This window comes from Microcebus murinus, chromosome 13 (genome assembly GCF_040939455.1).
Source record: "Microcebus murinus isolate Inina chromosome 13, M.murinus_Inina_mat1.0, whole genome shotgun sequence".
NCBI lineage: Eukaryota > Metazoa > Chordata > Mammalia > Primates > Cheirogaleidae > Microcebus > Microcebus murinus.
The window spans coordinates 78,567,881-78,595,222 of NC_134116.1; the positions used below are offsets into that span (position 1 = coordinate 78,567,881).

Here is a 27,342-nt window from a genome sequence, read left to right on the forward strand (position 1 = left end):
TCATAAACAATATTTAGTCTCCAAATAAAGATAATATTAATAACAAGGTCTGTAAACAGTGTAAGGTAATCAACCTGCCACCAGGTAGCCGGCTGACCACCCTGGGGAATGGTTCCCTGTCGGGGGCTCGGTGTTTGTCTCTGCTGCGGGCAGGCTGGGCAGTCAGCCATGACATGGCTAAGTCAACCTTGATTAGTGGAAGTCCATGTTGCTGAGCACATGCGTGACCTCCATCCCTGACACACTGGCTACTGTTGTCATGTGCCCATCAGGTGATGACAGGGTGGCTGGGGAAAGAGGATGGCTGCATCCACAGAATGGACCATCCTATCCATCTGGTCAGTCAAATCCTCCTCTGCTGAGGTCACCCTTTGGCAAACATCCACATGGGACACAAATGTCTTCATGTTTTTCACCCTTTCAGAGGGGTCTATTCACTTACCTCTTCCCCAAATTTCCTCGTCACCAATTTTTCAGTCATGTTTCTTCTAAGCCCCTGACCATCCAGTCATTGGCCACAGTCCACGAATCAGAATATAATCACACATCTGGCCATTTCTCCTTCCAAGCAGTGTCAACGCCCAGGTGCATTTTCTCAAGTCTGCACAGTGGGCGGAGTTCCCTTTATGGCTGTCTCTCAGGGATGTCCCATAGAGGAGCTGTAGGGCTGCACCTGTCCACTGCCAGGCGGCGCCATCTGTAAACCAGGCACAAGCACTCTCTTCTTCTGTCAGCTGATCAGAGGGGACTCCCGTGAGGCCACAGGTGCAGGCCAAGAGAGGAGGTAGTGTAACAGGAGTGAGGACCATGAGCATTTGGGCCCCTTCTCCACGTAACTTCTTTGTGCCTCAGAGCCTGCTGGGCCTGGTCTTTCATATCCCACTTCCACTTGGCAATAGAGAGCTGCTGTGCATCCCAACATTATGGCCTGGTGGGTCAGACAACACCCAGTTGGTGATGGGCAGCACGGACTGCATGGTAACTTGGTGGCCCATGGTTAAATGTTCAACCTCTGCGAAGGCTCAATACCGTGACAATAGCTGCTTCCTTAAAGGAGACTAGTTATCCATAAAGGATGGTGGGGCTTTGCTCCAAAATCCTTGGGCCCTGTGCTGCAATTCGCTTGCAAGGGCCCGCCAAACGCCAGCCTACCTGCCGCTGACATTTCACGCACCATTGGACCTTCTGGATGATTTAGCCCAAGTGGCAGAGCCGCTTGCACAGCAGCCAGGACCTTTGTAGGGACTTCTGTTCTGGGTTCCACTCAAAACTAGCAGCTTCTTGGGTCACTCAGTAAATTGGCCAGAGTAGCACACCTGAATGAGGAATATGTTGCCTCCAAAATCCAAAGAGACACTGTGCATTGTGCCTCTTTTGTTGGTCATGGAAGGGGCCAGATGCAACAATTTGTCCCTCACCTGAGAGGGTGTATCTTGGCGTGCCCCGTGCCCCTGGACACCTAGAAATTTCACTGAGGTAGAAGAAATTCCCTGAATGTTTGTCCCAATTATTTCCCACCCTGAGACATGCAGATGTCTTTCTCACCAGTAAGTCTAGAGTAGTTGCTACTTCTTGCCCACTAGGTCCAGTCACCATGATGCCATCAATACAATGAAACAATGTGATATTTTGTTGCAGGGAAAGGCCAACTGCAGGGCAGACATGGGCAAAAACTCCAGTGATCACCAGACCTTCATAAGCCTCTAGGCTAACAGGTGAACCACAGTGACATTTTGGGTCTTCTGGAATTGGCGTCAATTCAGAGATAGCGCCCCAAACAGTCTTCAAAATGTCTGATTATTTTCTTTTCCCCAATGCACAGTTTCTCTGGTAAAAAGACTCTAGTTCCCTTTGGGGAAGGCTGGAAGAAATACTAATAGTATGAATTTTCGGCAGTGTATCAGGAGATCCTTCCTCAAGGGAACTCAGCAACCAGCCAATGCCATAGGTTTCTGGAAGTCAGACCATCCTGACTGCTACATTGGCTCTGCTGTCCATTGCAGTAACCACACCCACCTGCCAATCAGCCGTGGCCACCCCTGGATCCAACTGCTCCCACTGTATTTAGGTTTCCCAATTCAGAGGCCATGGTTCCACATCAAGGTCTGGCCTACAGAGAAGAGCGATCAGAGTTCCTCAAGGACGCTGGGGCTTCCTCGTGAATTTGTTTGTCACTGTCATGGTGAAAGGTATGTTTCCTGGCCCCTCCCAGGGTGAATGAGCAGGTAGGATGACAAATCCACTCTAGCATTCCAATGGCCCGAAGACTTTGAATCCCTTCTCTACATTAAACCAAGGCAGTTCTGGCATTTCTCACTCGCTCCCTGTGGACCACCTTTTGGCCCATGTCTCAGCCAAAGAAAACGACCCCCGATCCTTCCCAACTCCCAAGGATCTGCAACATTAAATGCAGAGACTCTCTGCTTAGTGTACCCATGTCAGTAAATTCAGCCTGATCCAGCTTTCTGCTTCTCCCATGATTATCCCGCATTCCTAATATCCATCCCCAGCGATGTCGCCCAGGTTTCTGTCTGCGTAGCTTGGAAAAGTCAGGTAGTTCTTTCGACGAGTAGCGCCCCTTCTCAGGAGTCACACGTTGCGCTTTGCCCTCAGGGTCCTGCTGGGACGTAAGTCCAGTCATAAGTCTAGAGGCAAAGAAGGGCGGTGGGGCTGGGCCGCGCGGGGAATTAACTCTGTCTTGCGAGGCAGCCGGCCCGTCGCCGTTTAGCAGCTCAGCGTCCCCAGCTTCATGGAGGTCTTTCCACACATGCCCATCCCAACCTTGGGGATCCCAGTCCTTCCCAATCCATGTTCTCGCTCTAACTGCTGACACCCCGTGGCTGGGAGTCCGGTCTGTGCTGCGATTCAGGAGCTGCAGGATGGGACCGTGGGTTAGACTGTGAGCAGTCTCAGCCCCGTGGCTGCAGGAGACAAGGGCCTCCTTCAAGACACACGGAAAAGCCTTCGAGTCCTTTACATGGTGCTGTAGCTGTGAGTTCCAATCCCTGACTTCTCCCTTTTATTCCTCTACCTTGTGTGGTGACAGTAGGAGCGAACGGCCAACCTCTTTAAACTCATTAGTTTGACAAAAAATGGTTAAAAGTATCATACACACAGGCACCCGGATCCTCGCTTCTGGCAAGTGGTTGCTTAGGATTATCTGACGGTGACATTTCGCATGTCCCTGTTGCCAGATCACTCACGGACTGGCAGTGCTCTCTCCACTGGATACATACACACAGCGGTAGAGATCATGAGGAAGAAGGAGCTGGCTCACGGGATTACAGACTACAGTGCCAAGATCTGCAGAGAGTGGCAAGCTGGAGGCCAAGAGAGCCCATGGTGTAGCTCCAAGCCAAAGGCTGGCGGGCAGGCTTGAGAAACAGGAAGAGCCGACGCTTCAGTTCCAGTCCAAAAGCTGGTAAAAGCTGAAGCCCCATTTGAAGGCCAGCAGGCAGGAAGAATTCTCCTTACTCAGGGCATAGTCAGCCCTTTTGATCTACTCAGACCTTCAACTGGTTGGATGAAACCCACCCAAACTGTGGGGTGGGGACCATCTTCTTCACTCAGTCTAGGCATTTAAATGTTAATCTCATCCAGAAACACTCTCACAGAAACACCCAGAATAATGTTTGACCAGACATCTGAGCACTCTGAAGCCCACTCAAGTTGACACACAAAATTTACCATCACGCTTACCTATTACGTTCTTTGCGTTAACTATTTTGTCTGCCATATGCCGTCTCTGTTACAGGAGAAAAAAAAATTCATTACATCTAAAGTTCGAAATGAATGACTCAACTCATAATACAAGACACAGCAATTTTAAGAAAGAATAGTGGCAGCCAACATAAAGTCCTCTTTGGCTATAATTGACTTCGGTTTCATTTTGCCCTCACATGACTTCCTCGGCAGCACAGTGCCGAAGCGTGTGGACTCTGGAGCCAGCTGGCCTTGGCTGGCATCCTAGCTCTGCCCTTTGCTAATGCAACCTCTTTGGTCATGAACCCACCTGTGCCTCCATTTAAGGAGTATAAATACACACACAGAAAGAGTGGGTAGAGGGGGGGAGAAGGAGAGAGAGAGGGAGAGAGACTCACAGTACAATGCACCTGGTGCATAGTAAGTACTATGTGAAATGTTAGCATATTATTTATTACTTATAATGACCATTACCAATTCTGGATTTTGCCCCAACTTAACCTAAGATTGTTTTATGAAGTTTGAAAAATTCTTTTGTATGATAAGCCAACCCAAAAGGTGACTGACTAGATCTCACTGGTGTCATATCTTTGTAGGATGTAGGAATCAGAGAGAAGCACGTCAATGACAGCAGCTAGCAATTCTGGAAAATGTGCTTTAGGACTGTGAGTGCAGAGGAAGCAGAAAACGGTATCGACCCTTTGCACTCGCTTGCTTTTTTCTCATTATCCACTCGACATTATCCACACTCGACATCCGAGTGCAAAGGGTTAGGTATCTCCCTGTACCCATGACAAGGCTAAAAATGAAACGAAAACGCAGCACCATTTATGTGCACATTCCTTTTAGCCATTTGAGACTTTCACCTAAAATTGGATTATATCCCACAGACACTATCATAATTCTTATGGCAGCTATTAAGTCCTGTTAATCTCTCAAATATAGAAGCCAAAGAGTATATAATTTAAAATTTGAAGCCTGAAAACTTTTACTCGCTGTTCACACCAACTGGACTTGAAAGAATTATACCAGTTCCAACCAACTGCCTGACAAAAGGGGCAATAAACAATACCTTTACATTTTGAGAGCATTTCATTCTTCAACGGCAAACTTACATAATCTTCCAAGATCTCTTTGATGCCTGAAATAATAAGAATAACCAACAAAGGCACGAGGGTTGTGTATTTTCCTGTCGGAGACACGTCTGGAATTTGCTGCAAAGTTACAGAGTTACATTGTCAATTACAGAGTTACAGAGTCAATTTGCTCAGAGTTACAGAGTCAGCTACAAGTTACAGAGTTACACTGTCAATTTTATGATAAATCCTTGTTATGTTTTGGCTTACGTCCAAAGCCACTACTAGGGCCGTGGCCCGGGACCAGGAGGCAGTAGGCACATTAAACACAAAGGGGAAGGAAGCTCTTAGCGTGTCAAAGCCACCCACTTCGGGTGACACTAAATGCCACGTTAGGAAAAGTTGCCAGCGCCACTGCTTCGCAACACCCCAGTCATCCACCACCTTCCTCACAGGACCCCTCCATCATGTTTTGAAAGGAACAGCTCGAAACCTAAATGTTAATTTATAATAGCATCTTTTTCAAAGCAGAGAAACCCAGACAGCCTGGTATCTTAACCTTAACTGCCTTCTGGGCAGAGGAGGAACGTTTTTGGAGGCCCAGGAGAAGACTGTTTCCCCGGGCACAGACTAATTATGGGGCTGTGCTCCAGGCCTGCCGTCCCCAACCCACGGCCGGGGACCGGCACTGGCCCAGCCTGCCAGGGACGGGGGCCCAGGGCTGCACCCCGCCCCACCCCCATCTGTGGGAAAATCGTCTTACATGAAACCAAAAACAGTTGGGGACTGCTGCTCCCGTATCAAAATGCGGGGAATAGAGCAGCTGAAGCTGGGGCCGCGGCAACTCTAAGGCTAGTTCTTAGGCCTCCGTTTCCAGACCTGGCCTGTGTGCACTCCCCACTCTGCCTCATTCTCCCTGCTTATTGTTAATATTTCTGTGCACAACGTAGCAAAATAGAGTCGATCTGAAGCTCCTGATGGCTCTTATGGCAACTTTAAAGGGAATCCGAGGGCGGGGCGCGGTGGCTCATGCCTGTAATCCCAGCACTCTGGGAGGCCGAGGCGGGAGGATCGCTCGAGGTCAGGAGTTCGAAACCAGCCTGAGTGAGAGCGAGACCCCGTCTCTACTAAAAATAGAAAGAAATTGGCCAAATTGGCTTTTCTAAAAATATATAGAGAAAAAATTAGCCAGGCATGGTGGTGCATGCCTGTAGTCCCAGCTACTCGGGAGGCTGAGGCAGAAGGATTGCTTGAGCCCAGGAGTTGGAGGTTGCTGTGAGCTAGGCTGATGCCACGGCACTCTAGCCAGGGCAACAGAGTGAGATTCTGTCTCAAAATAAAAATAAATAAATAAATAAATAAATAAATAAAGGGAATCTGAGTGGTGGAGGAAGGAAGAGGGGACATTTTAGGACTTCTTAAGCTATCCATTGACTCCTCCTTGGAAACATCCTTGTTCCTCTTCCTCTTCTCTCCTCCGCGCAGCTCCAAGCCGGTCCCTTTGCCCACGGACGCCTCCCTGCCTCTTCCTCGCTTAAGACCAAGCAGAGCTGTCTGCACCACCGTGCCCCTGGCAACTGCCACTGCCTACCCGCCGTCCCCGTGACGAAGTTGAGCTTCTGAGGACAACCTGCTCCTGGCTTGGGGTGAGTGGTTCAGGAAAAGCTACTGGAGAGAGGTGACATTTGAGCCAAATATTGAAGAAAGAACTGAACGGTCAGCCTCGGCACAGAAGGCCTGGGGCACAGGGGACAGCAAGGAAGCTGGAAACGGGGGCCGCCTTTCTGAGGAGGATCAGGAGCCGTGGGCTTGGGGAAAAGGGAGCATTTCCACTCCCAGCCCTTTTATATATTTTGAATTGTGAAGCACATGAATGTGTTGTTACCTACATTTTCACCTGCTGTGTGGAGTGTTCCGGAAACAGCAGAAACGTGGTTTGGGGAGCAGAGGGCAGAGTAGAAAAGAGGCCAAAGGCGTCAGCTGGGGCCGGGTTACGAGGAGGGGCAGGCACCATGTCTAGCCCTTCATTCACCCTTAAATTTTCAATTCCACAAACAGGTTTTGACATACGCCATGTGTCCTCTATAAATGGTTACGGAATCCAATACTTCTGTTTAAGGTCAGTTCAATGAGTTTATTCAGTTCTCATCCCAAAGCCTAGCAGTTTCTAAGACATTATTTCTGTTCTCAAAGAATTCATAGCTTTCTGGAAGAAATAAAACCAGTTATTTATATGTTAGCACAAATCATTGTTGCAGGCGTTTAGAGTAGAAGGGAGAAATTAGTGTGGACTATGGCATTTGGTGAAGTTTGGAGTACGATGGCTTTGAGCTGGGCTTTTAAGAGAATGGGTAGGATGTAGCCACATAAATGCCTTCGAGGTTTAGGTGATAGTGTGTGCCAAGGTCTAGAAACAGGAAGAAAACTGGGGAACTGGAAGGAGACTTACCTGGTTGGATTGTGGGGTTCGTGTTGGAAATGAAGTTGAACAAACAGGGATAAGCCAGACTATGGAAAGCCTTGAATTTAACTGTTTTGAAAAGATGCTATTTTAGACTAGTATTTGGATTTCCTTAAAGTATTCCTTTCAAAATATAATAAAATTATTCTGTTACGGAGGTAGCTTGGATGACCAAAGTTTCTCCAACAATATCTCATTAAAGGTCTCAGTTAGGATGAACTGTGGGCCAACTCATCTGTTAGGCGTCCACGGGTTTTTCATCCCCAAAATAGAGCTTTAATGTCTCACTTCATGATTTCAATATTGTGAGAAGAGAGTTCTGTTCTTACAGTATTTAAATCTGTTTTCTGCATCAAACTCTTATTTCAGAGAAATGAGCTTTTAACAAGTGTTCTTTTAGACTAAAAATCTCAATCTAATAACATGTTCAAAAATATTACCTGCAATACAGTAATGAGCAAAAAGAAAGCGTTGGCAGCTTTGCTGAACTGAAGATACAAGTATCGTGGGAGGAACGACCACAAGCTGTACTTGGTTGTGCTGCGAGTGAAAAGAGAAATACCGTTGTCAGCTGACATTCTGAACACCAAAACCAGTAACGGAACACGTGAAGCATGCAGTAAAAATAAAACCCGGAGGTTATAAAACACTGACCCTTTCCCAAAAGATATTTTGTCCTTTTTATAAAGCACTCACTGTTGGCGGAAAACGATTTCAGAATAAAGGAAGGATAATTCTCCCCATTTCGGGACCTAAGTGCTGTGAGCACAGCAGGCGTGCAGAGAGGCGCGTGGTCTGAACACATCCGCAGGGAAAGACGAAGAGGAGCCCCACCTTTGATTTCACTCGCGATGGAGATCATTTGCTCGTTTATTCCCTCAGCAAATGTTTCTTCGGTAGCTCCTGTGCGCCAGGCACGATTCTGGGCGCTTGAAACGCACCAGAGAAAACGCAAAGCTCCCTGCCCTTCCGGGCTCACAACGGATGGAGAAGACAAACAGCCACCGACTCACACGATGAGAAGTTAGGTATGCGCGTGTGTTCAGGTGACAAGCAAGACTCACCCCACACCTCCTAAGGGCTTGGCCTGCTTCCGATAAAACTCCTAGTGAACTCTGTCTTCAGTTTCGGGGGTAACAACAGACACCAATTCTTCCCCTTTCTCCTTTGCACAGGTTTTTTTTTTATCATTAAAAGTTGTCTTAAATCTGTCTGGGCCCCAGTGCCTAGGCCATGTCGCAGACAGAGAAAAATCTCCTTGAGGACGTTTCTTTTTTTTTTTTTTTTAATCATCGATCTGCTTTGTTTAACGAGTTTCTGGTTTAAAAATCATAAAGACTTAAAATCAAAACCGCGTGTGTTCCAGATCGGCCTAGAGAAGTGGGAGGCCGGGGCAACCACGCAGAACAGGGTTTGGGGTGCGCTCTACAACGTCGCGGGATTTAGGCAGAGGTACAGGGAGTGAGCAAGGTGTACTGGGGTAAATTACGAGGGTCACTAAGAGAAGGCCCAGGTCCTTGACCCAAGGCCGAGCCCGGAGCTGCTACTGGGGGTCAGGCGGTGGGTCTGAGGGACCCCCTGCCCACTGTCGCCTGCATTCTGGCAGGAAAGCGGGGGAGCAGTCTTGCTAGTAAGGGAACAGGTGGGAAGCCAGGTCCCGGCAGGCAGTCGGGGCTCAGGTGTCGTCCGTTCCCATGGGTCAGGTGGGAAAGCCAGCTGCCCGGCACCAGGCACCTCGGAGAGGGGCCTTGGGTGCAGCCCTCCAGCCGGAGGGGCGGGGGAGGCAGCGGGAGGTTCAACCAGCTGAGGGTACTGCCTAGACAACTCGCAGTCAGCTCCCCGGCTCACTCGCAACCATTCTGCTCATCGTGCCGCTAAAACAACGGGAAAGCACGAAAGCTGTTTTAAAAGAGAGGGAGACAGAACACAAAATGACAGAATCATGGCCAAATACGCATTACAGATAATAAATATAAGTGGCAAAAAAAAAAAAAAAACTAACTAAAATGAGTCAAAACACAGAACCCGAATTTTTTTTTTTTTTTTTTTTTTGAGACAGAGTCTCGCTTTGTTGCCCAGGCTGGAGTGAGTGCCGTGGCGTCAGCCTAGCTCACAGCAACCTCAAACTCCTGGGCTCGAGTGATCCTTCTGCCTCAGCCTCCCGGGTAGCTGGGACTACAGGCATGCGCCACCATGCCCGGCTAATTTTTTATATATATATCAGTTGGCCAATTAATTTCTTTCTATTTATAGTAGAGACGGGGTCTCGCTCTTGCTCAGGCTGGTTTTGAACTCCTGACCTTGAGCAATCCGCCCGCCTCGGCCTCCCAAGAGCTAGGATTACAGGCGTGAGCCACAGCGCCCGGCCACAGAACCCGAATTTAAAGAAATATTCCTACCAAATGTCTGAGAGAAGTTCTAAATAAAAGGCTACCCAAATGTTGAAGAGGCCAATTCGAGAGAAAACCAAGTAGGAAGAGTCTGCAATATTGAGAATATAAGGCAAAGTTGAATTCAAACTAAAAAACCTTAAGCAGAGAAAGAGGACCACTTTGTAAAGATTAAGAGGATGACCCACACTGGAGATACAAGTTCCACAAACCGTTATGCCTCAATTTAGGTAGCATTGGACTACAGAAGGTTTTACAACCGCGGGGACCCTAACAGAAGGCATTGACCGACATGAGATGGTGAAGAATACCGACTTGATTCTCTCAGTCCTATCCCAGATAAAAAAAATACTGAAGATGTGGGTAGTGGAGTTAAGATCTTACATACCTATCTGTTGAGAGAGACGTGTGTATATTATTGTGAGGTACCAAACTCTGGACCCTTAATAGAGAAGAATATACCTTTTCAAGTTTGGAACAGTTATAACAACCAGATTTAAGGAAAATGAATTTTCAAACAATAGAAATGATCCATGTTTCTCTGACTGCAATGAATTAAACTGAAACTATGATGAGTAACTGAAATGTAAACAAAAAGAAAAGCTACTTAAGTATCAGATTTTTTTTTTTTAGGAACTTGGATAAAAACTAAGAAATCAGAACTAGCAGGTACTGCAGTTCCAGTGTACAAAAAAAGACACTTCAGTAGACCCTCATTAAGTCTTCAAATATGCTGAAATGACAGATGGGAATTTATATAACACAAGAAAGACATTACAGATGAACTGGGGTGAGACGATTGGTCAACCAATTGGAACATAAATTTAGCTGGTGTCTACCTCATTTCTTACAGCAAAATAAATTCTACTCAGATGAAAAATTTAAAGTAAAGCAAAAAAGATAGCCTAGGGCTGTTGGGGGTAGGTTTTGGGGGAAAGGGGAGTGGCATTAATGGGTATGGAGGTTTTTTGGAATGATGAACATGTTCTAAAGTTGGTTGTGTTTATGGTAGTACAACTTTGAGAATCATCAAATTGTACAATTTAAATTGAGTAAATTGAATGACGTGTGAATTTTACCTCGATAAAGCTGTTATAAACAAATTAATAAAATTTTCAAAAATAAAGGATTCAAATATTAGAATAGAAAATGAATTGCTAGACGCAACCTTGAAATAGAGAATTCCATTTTAAACTCTGCAGGGAGAACAGAAGTCACAATGTCAATGAGTGAAATTTGACTGCATAAAAATATAAAAGTTCTGTTAGGAAAGAAATATGAATAACCAACTAGGGAAAAATATTTGCAGCACACATGAAAAAGGAGTATACAAAGAGAGCATACTCTTTGTACACTCTCTAGTGCGCACATCTCTGGTGTACAAAGAATGCGAGACTTATTTAAGCTAGTCCCTCCTAAACTGTGCGCCATGGAAACCCCAAGAAAGGCTGGTGTAAGCTCTCTTCTTGCTCCTGTCTTCCGCCTCCTGGCCAAAAACCTGGCACTTCCCCTGAGACCCTGCTTGGCACCTGGTGACCCCTCTCTAAGACCTGTGAGTGCAATAAGCTTTTTTTCCTGAGCCTCTTATATTTCCTCTTGTGGCAGTGCCTGACTGACCACCTCATGAAAGAACACAGAAGAACACCGCATCAGGGCAGAACTGCTATCGAAACAAAACCTCCCCATCAAGGCACATTTTTCCTCATTGGAAGAAGAGGTATTCTCTTCCAGTGAGGAATTCTGCTTCTCTCCAAAGCCTACCAGCTCCAATTATTCATGTTTTTTTTGTTTGTTTGTTTTTTGTGTTTTTTTTGAGACAGAGTCTCGCTTTGTTGCCCAGGCTAGAGTGAGTGCCGTGACATCAGCCTAGCTCACAGCAACCTCAAACTCCTGGGCTCAAGTGATCGATCCTCCTGCCTCAGCCTCTCGAGTAGCTGGGACTACAGGCATGCACCACCATGCCCGGCTAATTTTTTCTCTATATATTAGTTGGCCAATTAATTTCTTTCTATTTATAGTAGAGATGGGGTCTTGCTCTTGCTCAGGCTGGTTTCAAACTCCTGACCTCGAGCAATCCGCCCACCTCGGCCTCCCAGAGTGCTAGGATTACAGGCGTGAGCCACCGCACCCGGCCTCCGATTATTCTTAATTTGTCCTAAAATTCTATTTTGGTGAAACCAAACATTAGTATGAGACAACATTAAACAAAATAAGATGAAAATTCCATAGAAGTTATGATATAATTCTGCAAATACACTTTTAGAATGAAGGGCTGTTTTAAGGCTTGTCAAAGAGAGCACGGTGGGAGTTCATGTTTCACACTTGACTGTAACCTTGACAATGTCCCTATGGCACATGGGTTTTTTTGTTTTTTAAAGACGTATTTGCTGATCAGCTAACTTTGAAGTATTTTTTTATTATGGAGACTTTCATATATATACAGAGATGGAGAGAACGGAAAGATAATGAACCCCCACACTTATCTCCCAGCTCCGACAGCTATCCTCCGTGGCCAGCTTTGTTCTGTCCAGACTGCCCAATTCTCTACCCCACCCCTGCATTATTTGAAGCAAACCCCACACATCAAATAATTGCATCTGTGAGTAATTCAGAATAAATTAGACAGATAACTTTAAAACTAGCCTTTCATACATATTTAGCCTACCCAAAAGTATTTATATCTAAGAGGGAAGATATTGGTAAATACCCTAAATAAATTTCAAAAAGAAAGGGCACAAGACAATGCGTTGGAGCCCTTTACCTCTAAACACCTCTACTTCTTCTAGTTTCTTCTGTTCTAGATAATCTGAGATCCCTCCTGGCTCTAAGTTTCCCTGACTATACCTAAAACTTATTGTTATGCTTAAGAATCTGGCTGGGCGCTGGGCATGGTGGCTCATGCCTGCAATCCTAGCACTCTGGGAGGCCGAGGCGGGAGGATCGCTCAAGGTCAAGAGTTCGAAACCAGCCTGAGCAGGAGCAAGACCCGTCTCTACTAAAAATAGAAAGAAATTAATTGGCCAACTAAAAATATATAGAAAAAATTAGCGGGGCATGGTGGTGCGTGCCTGTAGTCCCAGCTGCTCGGGAGGCTGAGGCAGGAGGATCCCTTGAGCCTAGGAGTTTGAGGTTGCTGTGAGCTAGGCTGATGCCACGGCACTCTAGCCTGGACAACAAAGTGAGACTCTGTATCAAAAAAAAAAGAATCTACTAGCATCTGTAACTAGAGACACTGGGTACTAATGTGGAAAGAAAATGGATTTTGCTATCAAAGAGGCTGGGTTTTATTTTGACCCTGACACTTAGTGGCCAGGTGACCAAGGGAAAATCATATAATCTTTCCTGCTTCAGTTTCACTCATGATAAAATGAGTTAATAATGTCCTTCATGGTTTATGAAAAATAGTATAAAAAGAGCTAGAGTAGTTGTCACAAAATGGGATACCCCAGATAATTCACTAAAAATTCTACTTAGTATTTGCATATTTTAGTCTGAAAGAAAAGCAATTAAGACTAATTAACATTTAACATACAGGTTGACACTGGCCCTCGCTTGTTCTGTATATCGTGTAATTAGGCATAGATTTCCTTTTGCTTACCATGCTCGGGATTTATTGTGGTCCCTGAATTTTAAGATTCACGTCTCTCATTCATTCTGGAAAAACTCTGGCCATTATTTCTTTGAATAATGTCTGTCCTATTATTCCCTCTATTCTCTCATTTTGGTACTCTGATTTGATACAGACTAGAGCTGCTAATTCTGCCTTTCGTGTTTCTGAACCACTCCTTAATATTTTCCAATTCTTCACCTTTCTTTCTTTCTTTTTGTTTTTAGACTTTTTTTTTATTTCGGCATATTATGGGGGTACAGATTTTAAGGTTTCAATAAATGCCCTTTTGCCCCCTCCCCCGACAAGTCTGAGTTTCCAGCATGACCATCCCCCAGATGGTGCACATGTCACTCATTATGTATGTATATACCCGCCCCCTCCCCCCCTCTTCATCTTTCTAGGTCGTGTCAGGAGGATTTTCTCATACCTGCTTTGTGGTACATGAAGTCTGCTTTTGGTTGTGTCTCCCCACCACCCACCCTCTTTATACCCCAGGCACAGAGATTGTTTAACAGATGATCAATTTTGATTTCTAGGCTATATATGTTCCTTTTCCAAATTTACTGGGGTCTTTTTTAAAAAACAATCTTTTGTTCTTCATTCATACTTGCGATATACTCTGTTATTCCTTTAAACATACCATACAATCATGTGCAGTGGAAAACACTCTATTTTATATTCTCTACCTGATAGTTCTTCTACCTAAAGTCCTTTTAAAGTCTGATTCTGCTTGCTTTGATTTATTTTTTTCATTCTTTCTGCTGCCTCTCACTAATGACATCTTGGTTTCTCCTGTGTCGGCAGATTTTTAGCTCAGGTTTGCTCAAACTTCATCTCCAGGAAACCATCAGGGCCTGAACATCCCCCAGGCACTGTTTTTGCCTTTGCTACTGCCACGTGCCTGGGGGTGCCCGCAATCCGGCATCATCTAAAACTATATTTTGAGTTTCTCTGCATCACACAAATACCAATTTAGGCAGCAAAACCACAGAAAAATTATCAGTGTGTATTAATAATTATTAACATTTTTTTTTGCCTAAACTCAGAACCAAGTTTAAGAGAGGTTAAGTTTCCTCGCTCGCTATATCCCTTTTGCAAGGCAGAGTTTCAATGTTTTTCTCCCTCCACTTAGGATGTAGCCCCCCAGAGTCCCAGTTTCACAGGGGCAGGGTCCCCAACTCCCATTCCACCCTGTGCAGCTCAGGGCATCACAGCTTTGCCATGGCTGAGCCTCATGAGTAGAGCTCCGAGTCACCTGCACTGTGTAGAGTCCCTGGAGCAGCCACCCCGTTTAATACCCGCACCCCCTTGAATTTCTGCTGGGCCTTCATTTTTTGGCCTCCACAAAGAATTTATGAAGAAGACCCCAAAGGCAATCACAACAGCAACAAAAATAAACAAATGGAACCTGATCAAATCAAAAAGCTTTTGCACAGCCAAAGAAACTGTCAAGAGAGCGAACAGACAACCCACAGAATGGGAGAAAATTTTTGCAAGCTACACATCTGATAAAGGGCTGATAACTAGAATCTATTTAGAACTCAGTAAAATCAGCAAGAAAAAGTCAAACAACCCTATCAAAAAATGGGCAAAGAACATGAACAGAAACTTCTCAAAAGAAGACAGAATAATGGCCAACAAACATATGAAAAATTGTTCAACATCTCTAATCATCAGAGAAATGCAAATCAAAACCACAATGAGATATCACTTAACTCCAGTGAGAATGGCCTTTATCAAAAAGTCCCCAAACAACAAATGTTGACGTGGATATGGAGAGAGAGGAACACTCCTACACTGCTGGTGGGACTGCAAACTAGTTCAACCTCTGTGGAAAGCAATATGGAGATACCTCAAAGCAATACAAGTAGATCTACCATTTGATCCAGCAATTCCACTACTGGGCATCTACCCAAAAGATCAAAAATCACTTTACAAAAAAGACACATGCACTCGAATGTTTATAGCAGCACAATTCACAATTGCAAAGCTGTGGAAACAACCCAAGTGCCCATCAATTCATGAGTGGATTAATAAAATGTGGTATATGTATACCATGGAATACTACTTAGCTTTGAGAAACAATGGTGATATAGCACCTCTTGTATATTCCTGGATACAGCTGGAACCCATTCTACTAAGTGAAGTATCTCAAGAATGGAAAAACAAGCACCACATGTACTCACCAGCAAATTGGTATTAATGGATCAACACCTAAGTAGACATATAGGAGTAACATTTATCAGGTGTCGGGAGGGGGGAGGAGGGGGTGGGTATATACAACCACAACGAGTGAGATGTGCAACATCTGGGGGATGGACACGCTTGAAGCTCTTACTCGAGGGGGAGGGGAGCATGGGCAATATATGTAACCTTAACACTTGTACCCCCATAATACACTAAAATAAAAAAAAGAACCCTAATGCTCAATCCCCCAATTCAGTCTGGGTGTAGGGAGCCCAGCAGATCTGTGAGGTCCCCTTGGGAAGCACTCTCCCTCGTACTTGTAGTTGTTGCTAAAGAGAGTTGCCAGTCGGCAGTGGGCCACGCGGTGACAGCCAGGACCAGGAACAAGTGAGAGCAGAGGCCATTCAGAGACAGGGGCCTTGAAGGCAAGAAGAAGACAGATCCCCGCTAAGTGAACCTGAGGATTGAACGTTTCTCGAGGTTTGAGAAAACCATTGCAGCCTGAAGCACAGAATCACACGAATGTATCCATAGAGAGTATCCTTTGTACGGGGGAAGGCCCCGTCTTCCTCCCCCAGCCCCCGTCTCTCCCAGTTGCATACATACACTTTCCTCACCTGATCGAGTTTTTGCAGAAAGTGTTCCTAAGGGGATCGTTGATGTAGATGGTGCGGGTTTCTGGCGCTTTTGAGCCATGAAGAGCTTGTCGCAAGCTCATCCTTTACTCTGCCTTCTGGCCCTCCACGGAGAAATGAGTAGGCCCTGCAGCAAGAAGGCACGCGGGCATCACACACAAACGCAAGCAAAGGCAGCCTCACCCCCTCAGATGTGGCGGGTCCCCTGGGGGCAGGCTGTCCTCCCGGCCACCGGCTCCTCTCCTGCCCACTCCCTCCCTGCCAGGATCTGTGATTTGACCAGAGGATGTCAGACAAAAAGCAAAGTCGAGCAATTTTCTTATTCGAGTTCAGAGTCGGTCACAAAGTAGCAGAGACAATTAACGACACCAAGATGAGGAGCTTAGCAGCCGGCCATCAGAAGTTGACAACGACCAATGGAGAGCAATCATCGCAGCTGATCCTCTTACACCTACACGAGAAGTTGCTGAAGAACTCAAGGCCGACCATTCTACAGTCATTCCACATTTGAAGCCGATCGGAAAGGTGAAAAAGCTCAGTAAGTGGGTGCCTCGTGCGCTGATTAAATATCAAAAAAAAAAATCTTCCTTTTGAAGTGTTGTCTTCTCTTCTTGTATGCAACAAACGGGCCATTTCTCAATCAGATTGTGATGTGCAACAAAAAGTGGATTGTATGTGTCAACCAGCGACAACCAGCTCAGTGGTTGGACAGAGAAGAAGCTCCAAGGCACTTCCCAAAGCCAAACTTGTACCACAAAAATGTCGTGGTCACTGTTTGGTGGTCTGCAGCTGGTCTGATCCACCACAGCTTTCTGAATCCCGGCAAAACTGTTACATCTGAGAAGTCTGCTCAGCAGACAGATGAGATGCACCAAAAACCGCACCGCCTGCAGCTGGCATCCGTCAAGGGAAAGGGCCCAATTCTTCTCCATGACAATGCCCCACTGCACGGCACAGAGCCAACGCTTCAAAAGTTGAGTGAGTTGGGCTGCGAAGTTTCGCCTCATCCACCAGGTTCACCTGACCTCTCGCCAACCAGCTACCACTTCTACAAGCATCTCGCAGCTTTTTGTAGGGAAAACACTTCCACAACCAGCAGCTTGCAGAAAATGCTTTCCCAGAGTTCACTGAATCCCGAAGGAGGGATTTTTACGCCACAGGAATAAACAAGCTTATTTCTCATTGGCAAAAGCGTGTTGATTGTAATGGTTCCTGATTTTGATTAGTAAAGATGTGTTTGAGCCTAGTTGTAATGATTTTAAAATTCAAGGATCCAACACCGCAATTATTTTTGCACAAACCTAATAACTAAAACCAGAAATTAAAGTAGGGTCATTACTATCAATTCTACAGAAATAGAAACAATTACAGTATGAGAGCATATGAAAAATTGTTGTGCCAACATAATGGGTAGCCTAAATGATACAAATTCCTAAAAACATAAAACCTGCCGAGACTAAGTCACAAGAAATAGAAAATCTGAGTAGACCTATACTTAGGAGATTGAATCACTAATAAAAAGTCTCTGAACAAAGAAAAGCCCTGGACCTGATGGCTTCACCGATGATTCTTTTGTGTTGTTTTATTTTGTTTTTTTAAATGGCACATAATAGTCATGTATATTTGTGGGATAGGTTGGGATATTTCAATACATATATACATCATGTGATGGTCAAAGCAGGGTGATCACTGGCATTTTTATCACCTTATTGGTTTATCTTCACTGGTGAATTCTACCAAACATTTAAAGAAGACTAACACCAACTCTTCTAAAACTTTCCTTAAAAATCTAAGAAGGGAAAAGACTTCCTAACTCACTCTATGAGGCCAGCACTACCCTGGTACCAAAGCCAGACAAAGACCTTACAAGAAAAGAGAAGTACGGACCAATATCCTTTATGAACATCGCTGAAAAAAATCCTCAATGATATATTAGCAAACTGAAGAATAGATGAAAATCATGTTTAAAAAATTATACCCCATGACCAAGTGAGATTTATTTTTGGAATACAAGTACGGTTCCACGTATGAAAATCAATCGATGTAATATACCATATTAACAAAATGAAGGGGAAAAACCAGGAGATCATCTCAATTGATGCAGAAAAGCATTTGATGAAATTTGACACCCTTACATGATAAAAGCATTCAACAAATTAGGAATAGAAGCTGCTCAAATGGAGGGTGAGGACAGGGGTTTAAGGAAAATGCAGGGGTTCGGGGTGTCAGGAGCCAGCAGACGTGTGAGCAGAAGGGGTCAGCCTCTGGGCTGTGACTGCTGCACGGGGCTCACGGTGCACGCATGAGGAAAAAGAGGGTGAAGGAAGGGTGCCTCTCAGCCTGCAGGCCCTCTTCCCGGGGTGCCATGAGCACCGCCAATTTCCCAGCTACTGAAGAAAGTGCAGGAAGATCTTAGCAAAGCGACGTCTCAAGATGGTGCTTCTCAGTCCCTAGAAGACATTCAACAAGAGCTGGAATTATCTGTGAAGATGGAACAAGGAACTGGGCACACTAAAAATGATCTTGATGGATTTCAGAAGCGATTTCATAGATTTTTGCAAGAAAGGGGGCCTTCTGTGGATTGGGGGAAAAACCCAGAGACCTCCAGAAAATTCTATTCAACCCTATAAAAAGATAAAGACTTGCCTGATAATACATCTTGTGTGCTGAACAAGCTAGAGCTGGTGAAACTTAATGGTGGTCTGGGAACCAGCGTGGGCTACAAAGGCCCTAAAAATCTTATTGGTGTGAGGAATGAGAATACCTTTTGGCATCTGAATGTTGAGCAAATAGAACATTTGAACAAAACCTATGGTACAGATGTTCCTCTTATTTCAATGAACTCTTTCAACATGGATGGAGATACCAAAAAAAAAAAAAAAAAAAACTACAGAAGTACAATCATTGTGTAAAAATCTATACTTTTAAACAGAGCAGGTAGCTAAGGATTAATAAAGAGTCCTTAATTACTGTAGCAAAGGGTGTATCTTACTCAGGGAAAATGCAGAAGCTTGGTACACTCCAGGCCATGGCAATATCTATGCCAGTTTCTATGAATACAACTCTGGTTCACTCGATACCCTTACAGAAGAAGGCAAAGGTATATTTTTGTGACTAATGTGCCACGGTGGATCTTTATATTCTTAATCATCTAATGGACCCACCCAATGGAAAATGCTATGAATTTGTCATGGAAGTCACAAACAAAACACATGCAGATGTGAAGGATGAGATACTCACTCAATATGAAGACAAACTTGGTGGGAATTACTCAAGTACCCAAAGCACACGTTGACGAGTTCAAGTCTGTATCAAAGTTCAAAATAGCTAACACAACCACCTGTGGATTTCTCCTGCAGCAACTAAAAGACTGCAGGAACAGAATGCCATCGACGTGGAAAATCACTGGGAAGCCAAAGACTGTGGATGGAGGGCTGAATGTAATTCAATTAGATCCTGCAGGAGGGGCTGCCATTAAAAGTTCTGAGAATTTGCTAGGTATTAATGTTCCAAGGAGCCGTTTTCCGCCTGTCCAAACCACATCAGGTCTCTTGCTTGTGAGGTCAAACCTCTACAGCCTTGAATGCCTTGATCTCTGATGATGAGCGAAAAGGAATTCCCTGCAGTGTGGTTGGTTAAATCAGGCACTTCATTCACAAAGCTTCTAGATTATCTAAGAAGATTTTAAGGCATACCAGATATGCTTGAGTTGGATCACCTCACAGTTTCAGGGGGTGTGACACTGGGCAAGAATCTGTCATTAAAGGGAAAGGTGATCATCATTGCAAGCCATGGTGGCAGAATTGGCATCCCACCCGGCCCAGTATTAGAGAACAAGATTGTATCTGGAAACCTTTGCATCTTGGACCACTGAAATAAAAAATACTGTGGATACTTGGCACTAATTATTATACTTTATACTATTATTAATTGTAATTTTTACAATGAAGTGTTCTCCAGGATTCTAAAATGGCAGGTACTTTACTATGTTGCAGATCTTCACCGTACCCTGCTCGCAAAATAAGTTCCAGGTAAGCCAAAGGTCCAAATATGAAAAGCAAAACTTTAGATATTTAAAAGAAAATATTAGTGACATTTTTATATCCAGGGCTGGGAAAGATTTCTTCAAAAAGGTATAAAAAATACAAGCTATCAAGGAAAATACTAATTAATCTGACCATTAAAACCAACAAATATTTGTGCATTAAAACAGTAAAATAAATTTGAAAAGCAAACCACTTTTAATACTTCTAGATTAAATCTTTTTGTTGTTGTTGTTTTTGTAGAGAGAAAATCTTGTTATGTTACCCAGGGTGGTTAACAGTAAAATAAATTACCCAGGGTGGTTAAAGCAGTAAAATAAATTTGAAAAGCAAACCATTATTTAATACTTCTAGATTAAATCTTTTTGTTGTTGTTTTTGTAGAGACAAAATCTTGTTATGTTACCCAGGGTGGTCTTGAACTCCTGGCCTCAAGGGATCCTCCCACCTTGGCCTCCCAGATTTCTGGAATTACAGGCATGAGCCACTGTACTAGGCCTAAATTATGGCTTTTAAAAACTCATATGTGTATACAAGAAGATATGAAAAAAGATGAGCATTTCAGTGCCGTTTATAATAGTAAGAAATGGGAAAACCTAATCCCCATCTATAGAGGAACAGCCAAATAAAACGCACGATAATCATACAATGAAATACTGTAGAGACATTGAAAAGAGTAACTCTTTCAATAAATGATGATGATGGATCTCAAAAACCGAAGAACAACATGAAAAAGATAGATGTATCCTATTCAATCATGTCACCTTTTTAAAAAAACATACCTATAATATAATATCTTGCTTATAGATCTATAGATATATATTTAAAAAAAGATTAAAATCATGCACAACACCTCCGTAATGGTAGTTGCTGGGGTCAGGGGTGAGAGGAATGAGATGGAGGCAATGGTTAAAGGTGACTTTTGCTGTGCTTTATCTCTAAGGATTTATTTCTTTAAAAAAAAAAAAAAAAAGGCCGGGCGCGGTGGCTCACGCCTGTAATCCTAGCACTTTGGGAGGCCGAGGCGGGCGGATTGCTCAAGGTCAGGAGTTCGAAACCAGCCTGAGCAAGACCCCGTCTCAAAAAAAAAAAAAGCATAGAGAAAATCCTGAGAGAATCCCGAAATCAAATATAACAGATGTTAAAGGTTGTTTGTTCTGAAATATGAGTGAAAATATAAGTGTCTGTTGAATTTTGTACACACACACATGACATAGCCTGTATCAGCATCCACCAAACAGTTACAGGACAAGCTACTAGGATATATTTAAGCAGTAGATAAATCACACATGAATGTATCATCTCAATTTATTATTTCCCTGGCCATTCGGGACACAGGACTCTGATTTCACCCTCTCGGCACCTGTCTCACGGGATTTCGAGGAACCCCGGGTGCAGGAACCCGGCGTGGAAGCGGAGGAGCAGCTGGCTGGGGCTGAGCAGCGGAGTGAGGCCTGACGGTTGAGAATGTGCCCAGTGCAAGTTCAGTTACTGTAGCAGTTGTGGGGCAGCTGCCCGCTTAAAGGAACCACAAAATGAAACAAAGTTACTCACCAGTCTCAGGCTGGGGAGACCACTTTTCACTAGAATACTGATATTTTAGGGTTAATATCCCGAAGGTCACTGCACAGCACAGACAGCACCAGCACCAGACCATGGTCCCCGGTCTCCCCCTGGACTGAGGGGCGAGCCCTCCCAGCATGCCCCTGACAGCTGGCAGTTGGGGGCTGGGCCCCGCCCTCCCCGGCCGGCCGGCGTGCTCACAAATTCCACAGGGCCTCAGACACGCTGGGCTGCCGTTGCCCTCTGAGGGATCTCCACCCTGTCAGCTCAGCCTGGAAGGATAACAGAGACCTCCGCACTTACAAGTTAACTCACCTCTTCCAAGTGGTGAAAAAAAGCATGCTATGTACCTTACCAAGGAGTAAACACACCATAAGACAGCATCTCGCTTGATGCATATGTTAATGAGCTTAATTTAGCCATTGTACAAGGAATACATATTGCAAAACATCATGTTAGACATCATGAATATGTACGTTTTTTTGTCAATTGTTAAAAAGATGGAGAAAATATGATCAGCTTTGTTATTAAAAAAGAGAGACAGTAGCACCTCACTTGAAACAACATGAAATCAATGTAAATTTGATCATTGACAATGTTTGCCAATACTGTTGTATTCTAAGTCATTGGTTCATAAACTTTACGGTCTCAGGAAATTTCCATACTCTTAAAAAAGTATTGGAGGACTCCAAGAGCTTTTGCTTATGGGAGTTATTTCTACAGATATGTAAACAATATTTGAAATTACAACTGAGGAGAAAATTTTTGAATATTTGTTAATGTATTTTAAATTAATAAAGCCATTACATATTAAAATAAATAATGTTTTTATAAAAATTAAGTATGCTTTCCAAAATAAAACATAATACAGTGAGAAGAATGACATTGTTCTACATTTTTACCTATCTTTTAAACACCTGATTTAGTAGAAAACAATTGGAAGGAATATGAAACCTATCAACGAATTTCTTATACCCTGTTACCTGAAAATCTGTGGGCCTATTTTGCATTTTGTAGCAATTTTGTAACCCATGAGCAATTTTGTAACATAAATCATTGGTGATCGGGAAAATATTGATACATTGAATTTTCTAAATCATGCTTGTTAATACTGCCATTGATCTTAACAGAAAAGTCTTTTAAGTATTGGCAAACTGCTCAATTTCTGGAGATGGACACAAATTTTCCAAAATTGTCATTTTTATTTGAAAGCTCAGATTTTATCATCAGCAACAACACTGTGGCTTATTTTTCTTGGAGTGGCATGCTCACTTATTTCAGTTGTGAGAATATGTCTGCCAGATATCCAAGCCTGAAAAAGCCCCGTTTATCAATCACTCTTTCAAATAAAAATAAAGTTCCTGAAAAATGTGGTTCAGCTGAGAGATCCAACATCTCACAAATGTCTTTCCTGTATTGAGAAAGACAGTTACCTTTCTCAAAGCAACCAGAAGTCCTTTATGCACAATGCCCACTTTATCACACAGAATGGTAAAAAGGCAGATATGCAAGGTCAAGACTTCTTAAAATTAACAATGTTTACTGCTTCACCGCTGACTGCTTCATCATTGCCTGGATTTGGGATAAGCCTCCAGTTTTACCCCCATTGCTTTTACACCAAATGTCAACTCCACGAAAAAGGGAAATAACATCTTAATATTACTGTGAAAATACTCCCTGCAGATACCCAGGAGTGTCTGGTCTAAGGAAATAAAATGAGAATGTTGACTTTTTAAAAAGCCGTTTGCAAGCACCCTTGCACCCTTGCAAGCACGCTGCTCTCTTATTTACATGTGCTGCTCAGGCACCCAATCCTCCTGTAGATCTCAATTATGGGACCTGATAGGGGATTTTTCCAAAAATGCAACTGTATGCCACATAAAATGTTATTTTCTTCCCTAGAACAAAAAGAAAACCTAACAAACAGTAAAAAAAGTGACAAGCATGGCCGGGCGCTGTGGCTCACGCCTGTAATCCTAGCTCTTGGGAGGCCGAGGCGGGTGGATTGCTCGAGGTCAGGAGTTCAAAACCAGCCTGAGCAAGAGCGAGACCCTGTCTCTACTATAAATAGAAAGAAATTAATTGGCCAACTGATATATATATAAAAAAATTAGCCGGGCATGGTGGCGCATGCCTGTAGTCCCAGCTACTCGGGAGGCTGAGGCAGAAGGATCACTCAAGCCCAGGAGATTGAGGTTGCTGTGAGCTAGGCTGACGCCACGGCACTCACTCTAGCCTGGACAACAAAGCGAGACTCTGTCTCAAAAAAAAAAAAAAGTGACAAGCAGAGCAAGCACGGGGGAGCAGCAAGCGTGTTCCTTCCCACTGGCTGTCACCCAGCCTCTAGTGCCGACAGCCTTGCTACAGACACTATGCACAAAATGTGTCCCTAACGTCCAGGCGGGACCCCCATGGGCTTAGGGATTAGGGCCACCTTCAGCTTCCCTTCCACAAAGAGGATGCTCAGACCAGGTTTATTCCTGTCTGGGGAGCCCCCAAGTGAGTCAGGTCGGTCACAAACATCCTCTGCTCTTGCTGAGTTTGGGGGGCTCCAGGACTACCTTGTGTTTTATGGAAGGACTAGAGAGGGAGAAGCCACAGCAGACCACAGGGGCAGCTGTGAGCTTCCGTCTAATCGACACGTATTTGTTGAGCGCCTGTGTCGGCCGCTGTTTTAGGCACTGTCACAGAGTGATACCTATGGCAACTCAGGTGGAGGTTCCTCCCCAGGGAGGAGAGCTTCTCAGACCTATTCCAGGAGACTAGCAGATGGTTTGGACGTGAGAAACCTGTTGTCCTCTTCCATGCCGGCATCCGGCTCCAATTGCGTGGCTGGATAGTGCACCTTGTGGAAGTAACACGAAAACATAAAGGAACGAGTGCTGATCTTTTAGAGTCCTCCAGGTCACTATTTCTAGAGTACTGCCCACTAAAGGACCTAACATTTTGAAATAATTGAAAAGCATCCAACAGTTCATTAAGGAAGATGTCACAATATGTAGGTAAAAGTTCATAGCTATACTCACCAAGCTGTTCAGATAACAGATTTCCTAAAATGCAAAAAAGAAAAAAAAAACTTCACATTTTAGCTAATATGTCAGCTGATGCAAATCCAAGAGATTACCAGAAATAGTCAAAACCACTGACTATATAAAAGTAAGAACACGGATGCTTCCTGATGCCTAGCAAGGTCATATGACTGAAGCAACTAAAGGAAAAGAATTAGCAAGTTGTCCGCAGATGCTGAGGGTCGTCCTGTTCTCCCGGGCTTCTGGGGTGGCCGGGGGTACCGAGCCGCTGTCCCGGTTCCCCGCCAGGCTGGGGTGGCCGGCATCAGCTCCCGGGTGGAGCAGGGACCTCCCTGCACGCCACACAGCGCAGCTGGGGCACAGTTATCTCAGAGAGCGGGCCTCGCTGAAGGCTTAGGACTCGAAAAGGGAAATTGGAGCGGAACAGGGAACACATTGAAACTCAGCCTCAGACATTGCTGCTCCAATGCTGCTTCGGCCCCGCGCCCACCTGGCAGCATCTCCCCTTGGCTTCCACCTGCAGAGCCCTTCTCTCCCTGAGAGGAGCGTCCTTGGCTCTTATCTTCCACCCCCACGTCACGGGCCCTGCCTCCTCTCTGCGCCCGCCAAGGAGAGCCCAGTCAAACCAGCGAAAGGCAGTGACTGTAATTCAGCACGGGCGTCCCTGCCCAGGGCGGGAACGGTCACAGCCGCCAGCTGTCCCTTCCACCTCTGGCCTGTTCTCCACATACCGTCTGAGTTGTCTTCCTGGATTCTGTAGAAATGAACACAGACTGACCCAGTGAGAGGAAGCAAGGCCATTTACTCAGATCTGGCTCTAGCAAGGGAGTCGGCAGCTGTCGCTTGCATTTGGCAGAGACGCAAGGGCAGGCAGAGGGGCGGGAAAGGCTCCCAGTGGGGCAAAGGGACAGCTTCAGGTGTGCCTGCGTGGAGGCTGCTGGCGGGAGCTGAGGCAGCTAACGGGGGAGAGGCGTCCTCTGGGAGCAGTCAGGGGCCTGCGTATCTGGCATTCTCTGCTTGGTCCCAAGTTGGAAGCAGGAACAAAAACTAGGGAAGCTGCCAGTCCCTAATCAAGTCCTGGGCCGTTTGGGGCCAGCGGTTACAGGAGCCGCTGCAGATAACGGTTGGTTTCCCGGGCACGGTGCTTCCTGGGCAGATTGTGAGTCGGAGACCTGTTTCCACACATGGGCTGGCCGTTGTCCATTTGTATATTCAGTCTCTCAGTTCAAAACTTCCCTCTGGCTCCTCTGTGTGAACAGACAGCATGTCTAATGCTGTCCCCCTTTGGAAAACTCCGCCATGGGGGTCACCTCTCTGCAGCCTTCCCTGACCCTCTCTCCTCTGTGCCCTGTCCACACTGCACCCACACCTACCTAGTGTCACCAGGTGCAGAGGGACTGCTCAGTACACACGTGTGATCACTGTGCCAGACCTTGACTTCCCCATTGGCAGGAATTGTGTCCCATGATTTGTTTCTGAGTCCAGCAATAAGTTTTTTGTCGAACGAACGAACAAACGCATGCACTGGTGTCTAGAGGTGCCTTCATAGCTGGTGAGAGGGAGAAATCAAATAAACAGTGACTTGCTGTGTGAAGCTGTCTGCTACAAACGCATGGAAGAATGCCACAGGTCTTTTACCAAGAAAAAGGGATTCACCCAAAGGTAAGGCAGGCAAACTGCACAGCTGTGCAAACATGCTTTTTATTTCTCCCAGCAGTCACAAAGAGGAATCTTCCTGCCACCATCTACAATGTTCTTTTAAAAAAAAAAAAATATGGAACACTTTACGAATTTTCGTGTCATCCTTGCACAGGGGCCATGCTACTTTTCTCTGTATCATTCCAGTTTTAGTGTATGTGCTGCCGAAGCGAGCACCACGATGTTCTTTAAGTTTGAGAATTAGACTACCAGTGAGCAGAGCGGTGTCAATGGTCCAAGCTGGGAAACAGCTTACTTCCGCTTCACTGGTATCTCCCCAAACGAGGAAGGTTTGTTTCCCCACACAAATCTGGAAAGCGAATGTTTCATGGATTCGTTGTGAACAGGAAATCAGAGCTTCTTGGAACAATGAGCTAGCTGCCCCTAACCCTAAACTGTTTAAGTGGAACCCCACTTGCAGCACACATGTTAACGGGACAAAGTGTAACACAAGTCCAGGGTGCAGCAGGGAACCTCTCGGACTCCCTGGGGCAGGGGGGACAAAGCTGCTCCTCACTCTTCCTTACACGCTCCTCACACCACACCCAGCCGCCCTGCAGGGCGCCGCTCCCATCGACTGGGATGTGGGACAGGCCACCTGCGGGTGGGGGTGGGGCCGCACTTCTAGACCGTCCTCTAGGAGACCTCACAGTGTCCATTCCTGTATTATTTTGCTAGGGCTGCCATAACAGAATACCACAGACGGGGTGGCTTAAGCAACAGACATTTATTTTCTGGGTTCTAGGGCTGAAAGTTCAAGATCAAGGTGCCCGCGGGGTTGGTGTCTCTCCTTGTCTCGCAGATGGACACCTTCTCACTGTGTCCTCATGTGGTCTCCCCGCTGTGTGTGTGCGTCCCTGGTGGCTTTCTGTGGGCCACAGTCTCTCTTTATAAGGGTATCAGTCCTACTGGGTTAGGGCCCACTCTAACGGCCTCATTTTAAGTTAAT

The 27,342-nt window shown here is 45.1% G+C and overlaps 1 protein-coding gene, 1 non-coding gene and 1 pseudogene across 2 annotated transcripts in view; 1 reads left to right on the forward strand and 2 right to left on the reverse strand.

Annotated features, from left to right (window-relative positions):
• LOC105878806 (phospholipid-transporting ATPase IB-like) overlaps positions 1 to 21,802 on the reverse strand; it is a 128,778-nt gene extending 106,976 nt beyond the window's left edge. The window contains exons 1-5 of the mRNA XM_076009393.1: positions 21,658 to 21,802; positions 16,044 to 16,188; positions 7,680 to 7,779; positions 4,818 to 4,916; positions 3,700 to 3,745 (exon numbers count right to left, since the gene is read on the reverse strand). Coding sequence (XP_075865508.1) covers positions 3,700 to 3,745; positions 4,818 to 4,916; positions 7,680 to 7,779; positions 16,044 to 16,144 — 346 coding nt within the window. The 5' untranslated portion in view covers positions 16,145 to 16,188; positions 21,658 to 21,802. The remainder of the gene's footprint in view (positions 1 to 3,699; positions 3,746 to 4,817; positions 4,917 to 7,679; positions 7,780 to 16,043; positions 16,189 to 21,657) is intronic.
• Positions 16,712 to 19,935, forward strand: LOC142874849 (UTP--glucose-1-phosphate uridylyltransferase pseudogene; annotated as a pseudogene).
• A 4,661-nt stretch (positions 21,803 to 26,463) lies between the features above and the next one.
• LOC142875283 (U6 spliceosomal RNA) lies at positions 26,464 to 26,570 on the reverse strand. The gene has a single exon (XR_012922679.1). It is a non-coding gene; the product is annotated as a U6 spliceosomal RNA (small nuclear RNA).
• Between the last annotated feature and the right edge of the window lie 772 nt (positions 26,571 to 27,342).